This window comes from Pezoporus occidentalis, unplaced genomic scaffold, assembly GCF_034315485.1.
Source record: "Pezoporus occidentalis ecotype Australia unplaced genomic scaffold, CSIRO_AGI_Poc_V1 ctg653, whole genome shotgun sequence".
In the NCBI taxonomy this organism is placed as follows: domain Eukaryota; kingdom Metazoa; phylum Chordata; class Aves; order Psittaciformes; family Psittacidae; genus Pezoporus; species Pezoporus occidentalis.
Window position 1 is genome coordinate 10,204 of NW_026916002.1, and position 7,245 is coordinate 17,448.

The 7,245-nt window shown below is 52.7% G+C and overlaps 1 protein-coding gene across 1 annotated transcript; it reads left to right on the forward strand.

The window, feature by feature from the left end:
* Nucleotides 1-203: 203 nt before the first annotated feature.
* ACHE (acetylcholinesterase (Yt blood group)) lies at nucleotides 204-6,918 on the forward strand (the record flags this gene model as incomplete). The annotated part of the gene is made up of 4 exons (XM_062640547.1): nucleotides 204-1,101; nucleotides 1,664-2,168; nucleotides 5,469-5,644; nucleotides 6,784-6,918. Coding segments are annotated over 4 exons (1,701 nt in total), but the record flags the coding sequence as incomplete, so codon positions are not given.
* Between the last annotated feature and the right edge of the window lie 327 nt (nucleotides 6,919-7,245).

Genomic DNA, 7,245 nt, shown 5'->3' on the forward strand with positions numbered 1-7,245 from the left:
CATCCCAACATCACCCCCAACCCCCTATCCCCCTTACAATCACCCCCAGTTCTGCCCCACTGATCTCTCTCCCCCCCCCCCTCTTTTCTCCCCCCACAGCCCTCACCATGGCGACCCCACCCCCCTTCCTCCTCCTCTTCCTCCTCCTCCTCCTCCCCCGCCCCACATCCCCCTCCTCCGACCTCTTGGTCCTCACTGCCGAGGGCCCGATCCTTGGCTCCCTCCTCCCCGCCTCCCCCTCCACCTTCGCCGCCGCCTTTTTGGGCATCCCTTACGCCCATCCCCCCTTGGGTTCCCTCCGTTTCCGACCCCCTCTCCCCGCCCGCCCTTGGAGCCTCCCGTTGGACGCCTCTTCCCAACCCAACGCTTGCGTCCAAGCCGTCGACAAAACCTTCCCGGGTTTCGACGGCGCCGAGATGTGGAACCCCAACCGCGACATGAGCGAAGATTGCCTCTACCTCAACGTCTGGACCCCCTCCCCCCGCCCACCCCACCCCCTCCCCGTCCTCGTTTGGATCTATGGGGGGGGGTTCTACAGCGGCGCCGCCTCGCTCGACGTCTACGACGGACGCGTCTTGGCCGCCGCCGAAGGCGTCGTGGTTGTGTCCATGAATTACCGCGTCGGCGCCTTGGGTTTCCTCGCCTTCCCCGGCCATCCGGAGGCTCCCGGCAACGCGGGGCTCTTGGATCAACGCTTGGCTTTGCGTTGGATCCAACGCAACATCCGCGCCTTCGGCGGCGATCCCGGCGCCGTCACGCTCTTCGGCGAGAGCGCCGGCGCCGCTTCCGTCGGCATCCACCTCTTGTCCGCGGGGAGCTCGGGGCTCTTCCGTCGGGCCGTCCTTCAAAGCGGTTCTCCCAACGGACCTTGGGCTACCATCGGGCCCGCCGAGGCTCGTCGACGCGCGTTGGCTTTGGGGGCGGCTTTGGGATGCGTTGGTAACGATACGGAAGTGGTGGCGTGTCTTCGGGAGCGACCGGCGTCGGAGTTGGTGGAGAACGAGGCGGTCGTGGTGCCGCAAGGGAGCGTCTTCCGCTTCGCCTTCGTGCCCGTGGTCGATGGGGAGGTGTTGAGGGAGAGCCCCGAAGAGCTGCTGGGGGGTGATGGGGGGCTCCATGGGGCTGGGACACAAGGGTCGAGCCAAGGAGCTGGACACGGGGTCGATGCGCGGAGCACGGATGCTGCCCGTGGGGCTGGGACACAAGGAGCTGTCCATGGTGCCGATGCTCCTGGTTGGGGTGCTGTCCATGGTGCTGGTGCCCAAGGCTCGACCCATAGCGGCCCCCAAAGCTCGACCCATAGCGGCCCCAAAAGCGCTGTCCCCGGTGCCGATGCTGGCAGCCTGGGGTGCTGTCCATGGTGCTGGTGCCCAAGGCTCGACCCATAGCGGCCCCCAAGGCTCGATCCATAGCGGTCTCCAAGGCTCGACCCATAGCGGCCCCCAAAGCTCGACCCATAGCGGCCCCCAAGGCGCTGTCCCCGGTGCCGATGCTGGTAGCCGGGTTGCTGTCCATGGTGCCGGTGCCCAAGACTCGACCCATGGCGTTGCCCAAGGCGCCGATGCTTCTCCCCATCGCTCTCCCCGTGACTCAATCCACGCCGCTGGTCGCCGGGACGCTCTCCATGGTGCCGTCCCCCATAGCTCGCCCCATAGCGGCCAAGTCAACGGCGGCATCGACGTCCTTTTGGGGGCCGTGCAGGACGAAGGCACCTACTTTTTGGTCTACGGAGTGCCGGGCTTCGGCAAGGACAACGAGAGCTTGATCAGCCGCGACGAGTTCCTACAAGGGGTGCGCATGGGGGTGCCCCAAGGCAACGAGGTGGTGGCGGCGGCCGTGGAGCTGCAGTACACCGATTGGTTGGACCAGGATAACCCGGTGAAGAACCGAGAGGCGTTGGGTGCCATCGTAGGCGACCACAACGTGGTTTGTCCTTTGATGGAGTTCGCTTCGCGTTGGGTCGAAGGAGGACGGGGTCGAGTCTACGCGTACCTGTTCGAGCACCGGGCGTCCACGTTGCTGTGGCCCCAATGGATGGGGGTGCCCCACGGTTACGAGATCGAGTTCGTGTTCGGGCAGCCACTGAGGCCGGAGCTGAACTACACCGAGGAGGAGAAGAGGCTGAGCAGGAGGATGATGGGATACTGGGGGAACTTCGCACGGACAGGGTTGGAGAAGGGGGGGAATGGGGGTGTGGGGTGGGGGTGGGGGATGAGGATGGATGAGGATGATGAAGGTGGATGAGGATGGATGGTGGTGATGATGGTGGGTGATGATGGATGGGGATGGATGAGGATGATGGTGGTGGATGAGGATGGATGGTGGTGATGATGGTGGGTGATGATGGATGATGATGATGGATGGTGATGATGATGGATGATGGTGATGGATGGTGATGATGATGGATGGTGATGATGATGGATGATGATGATGGATGGTGATGGGGATGGATGAGGATGATGGTGGTGGATGAGGATGGATGGTGGTGATGATGGTGGGTGATGATGGAGGATGATGATGATGGATGGTGATGATGGATGATGATGGATGGTGATGATGATGATGGATGGTGATGATGATGGATGGTGATGATGGATGGTGATGATGATGGATGGTGATGATGGATGGTGATGATGATGGATGGTGATGATGATGGATGGTGATGATGATGGATGGTGATGATGATGGATGGTGATGATGGATGGTGATGATGATGGATGGTGATGATGGATGGTGATGATGGATGGTGATGATGATGGATGGTGATGATGATGGATGGTGATGATGGATGATGATGGATGGTGATGATGATGATGGATGGTGATGATGATGGATGATGATGATGGATGGTGATGATGATGGATGGTGATGGGGATGGATGAGGATGATGGTGGTGATGATGGATGATGATGGATGGTGATGATGATGATGGATGGTGATGATGATGGATGATGATGATGGATGGTGATGATGATGGATGATGGTGATGGATGGTGATGATGATGGATGGTGATGATGATGGATGATGATGATGGATGGTGATGGGGATGGATGAGGATGATGGTGGTGGATGAGGATGGATGGTGGTGATGATGGTGGGTGATGATGGATGATGATGATGGATGGTGATGGAGGATGGATGAGGATAGATGATGGATGATGATGATGATGATGGATGGTGATGATGATGGATGATGATGATGGATGGTGATGATGATGGATGATGATGATGATGGATGGTGATGATGATGGATGGTGATGATGATGTATGATGATGATGATGGATGATAACGATGGATGATGATGGATGATAATGATGGATGATGGATGATGATGGAGGATGGAGGATGATGATGGATGGTGATGATGGATGATGATAATGATGGATGATGAATGTTAATGATGGATGATGATGATGGATGGTGATGATGGATGATGATGGATGGTGATGATGATGGATGATGGTGATGGATGATAATGATGGATGATGATGGAGGATGATGATGATGGATGGTGATGATGGATGATGGATGATGACGATTGTGGATGTTGATGATGATGATGATGACAATGATGATGATGATGAAGAAGGATGATGATGATGATGACAATGATAATGATGTATGATGATGATAATTGTGATGATTGATGATTATGATGATGGATGATGATGATGATGACGACGGTGGATGATGACAATGATGATGCCGATGGTGGACGTTGATGATGATGGATGATGATGATGATGACAGTGATGACGACGGTGGATGTTGATGATGATGACGACGAAGATGGATGTGATGATGACAAAGATGGATGATGATGATGATGATGATGATGACAATGATGATGATTGATGATAATGATTGTGATGATGGATGATGATGATAATGATGATGGATGATGGATGATGATGGATGATAATGATGGACGACAATAATGATGGATGATGATAATGGCTGATGGATGGAAGATGACGACGATGACGATGATGGATGATGATGACGATGACGATGATGATGATGGATGACGATGATGATGGTGATGTTGATGATGCTGATGGATGACGATGATGATGACGATGATGGATGATGATGATGATGATGATGATGGATGACGATGATGATGACAATGACGATGATGGATGACGATAATGATGACGATGATGATGTTGATGATGCTGATGGAGGATGATGGTGATTATGATGATGGATGATGATGATGATGTTGATGATGATGGATGACAATGATGATGACAATGACGATGATGGATGACGATAATGATGACGATGATGATGTTGATGATGATGATGGATGACGATGATGATGATGGATGACGATGATGATGACGATTATGGATGATGATGCCGATGATGTCGATGATGCCAATGGATGACGATGCTGATGCCGATGATGGATGATGATGCTGATGATGAGGATGTTGATGCTGATGATGATGACGATGATGGATGATGATGACAATGACGATGATGATGACAATGATGACGATGATGATGATGACGATGATGGATGATGATGACAATGACGATGATGTCAATGATGATGGATGACGATGATGATGATGATGATGATGGATGATGATGACAATGACGATGATGTCAATGATGCCGATGGATGACGACGATGGATGATGATGACGATGATGGATGACGACGATGGATGATGATGACGATGATGACGATGATGATGGGTGATGGTGATGATGACGATGATGATGACGATGATGGTTGACGATGATGATGACGATGTTGATGATGATGATGGATGACGATGATGACGATGTTGATGGATGACGATGATGACGATGATGATGGTGATGATGCCGATGGATGCCGATGCTGATGCCGATGATGGATGATGATGCTGATGATGAGGATGTTGATGATGATGATGATGACGATGATGGATGATGATGACAATGACGATGATGATGACAGATGACGATAATGATGACAATGATGGATGATGATGCCGATGATGTCAATGATGCCGACGGATGCTGATGCTGATGCCGATGATGGATGACGATGCTGATGATGAAGATGTTGATGATGATGATGGATGATGATGATGATGATGACGATGATGGATGATGATGACAATGACGATGATGATGACAATGATGATGACGATGACGATGATGATGATGATGATGATGGATGATGATGACGATGACGATGATGTCAATGATGCCGATGGATGACGATGATGATGACGATGATGGATGATGATGGATGACGATGATGATGACGATGATGGATGATGATGACGATGTTGATGACGATGTTGATGACGATGATGGATGCCGATGATGCCGATGCTGATGCCGATACTGATGTCAATGATGCTGCCGATGCTGCCGACGCTGCCAACTCTCCCTTCCTCCCCCCTCCCCCCCCCATATCCCACCCCCCATCTCCCTCTCACCGGCGCCCGGTGCCCCACAGGGACCCGAACGGGCGCGAGGAGGAGCCGGGGGCGGGCGCGCGGTGGCCCCGGTTCACGGCGCGGGGCCAAGGCTACGCTCGACTCAACACCGCCCCCTTGAGCCAGGGCAAGGGCCTGCGGGCCCAGGCCTGCGCCTTCTGGACCCGCTTCCTGCCCAAGCTGCTGCACGCAACCGGTAACGGGGTGTGGGGTGCTATGGGGTATGGGGTGATATGGGGTGGTATGGGATATGGGGTGATATGGGGTGATATGGGATGTGGGGTTTTGTGGGATGTGGGGTTTTGTGGGATATGGGGTGATATGGGATATGCGGTTTTGTGGGATATGGGGTTTTATGGGATATGGGGTGATATGGGATATGGGGTGATATGGGATATGGGGTGATATGGGGTATGGGGTGATATGGGATATGGGGTGATATGGGATATGGGGTGATATGGGATATGGGGTTTTGTGGGATATGGGGTGATATGGGATATGGGGTGGTATGGGATATGGGGTGATATGGGGTGCTATGGGATATGGGGTGATATGGGATATGGGGTTTTGTGGGATATGGGGTGATATGGGATATGGGGTGGTATGGGATATGGGGTGATATGGGATATGGGGTGATATGGGATATGGGGTGATATGGGATATGGGGGGATATGGGATATGGGGTGATATGGGGTGATATGGGATATGGGGTGATATGGGATATGGGGTTTTGTGGGATATGGGGTGATATGGGATATGGGATATTATGGGATATGGGGGGATATGGGGTATTATGGGATATGGGGCATTATGGGATATGGGATATTATGGGATATGGAATATTATGGGCTATGGGGTTATATGGGATATGGGGTTTTATGGGATATGGGATATTATGGGGTGTGGGGTATTAGGGGCTATAGGGTATTATGGGATATGGGGTGATATGGGGTATTATGGGATATGGGGTATTATGGGATATTATGGGATATTATGGGATATTATGGGATATGGGATATTATGGGCTATGGGGTGATATGGGATATGGGGGGATATGGGATATTATGGGATATGGGGTATTAGGGGCTATAGGGTATTATGGGATATGGGATATTATGGGCTATGGGGTGATATGGGGTATTATGGGATATGGGGCATTATGGGATATGGGGTATTATGGGCTATGGGGTATTATGGGATATGGGATATTCGGGGCTATGGGGTGATATGGGGTATTACGGGATATGGGGTATTATGGGCTATGGGTTATTCTGGGCTATGGGGTATTATGGGATATGGGGAGTGGGCTCAAGGGGTTCTATGGGTCTGACGCAGGCCCCATGGAGGAGGCCGAGCGCCAGTGGAGGCAGGAGTTCCACCGCTGGAGCTCGTATATGGGGCGCTGGCAGAGCCACTTCGAGCACTACAGCCGCATGGAGCCCTGCCAGCAGCTCTGATGAGCCCCATAGCGACCCATAGCGAGCCCCCCATAGGGATACCCCATAGCGAGCCCCCCATAGGGATACCCCATAAAGACCCCCAATAGGGATACCCCATAAAGACCCCCATAGGGATACCCCATAAAGACCCCCAATAGGGATACCCCATAAAGACCCCCATAGGGATACCCCATAAAGACCCCCATAGGGATACCCCATAGCGACACCCCCATAGGGATACCCCATAAAGACCCCCAATAGGGATACCCCATAAAGACCCCAATAGGGATACCCCATAAAGACCCCCAATAGGGATACCCCATAGCGACACCCCCATAGGGATACCCCATAAAGACCC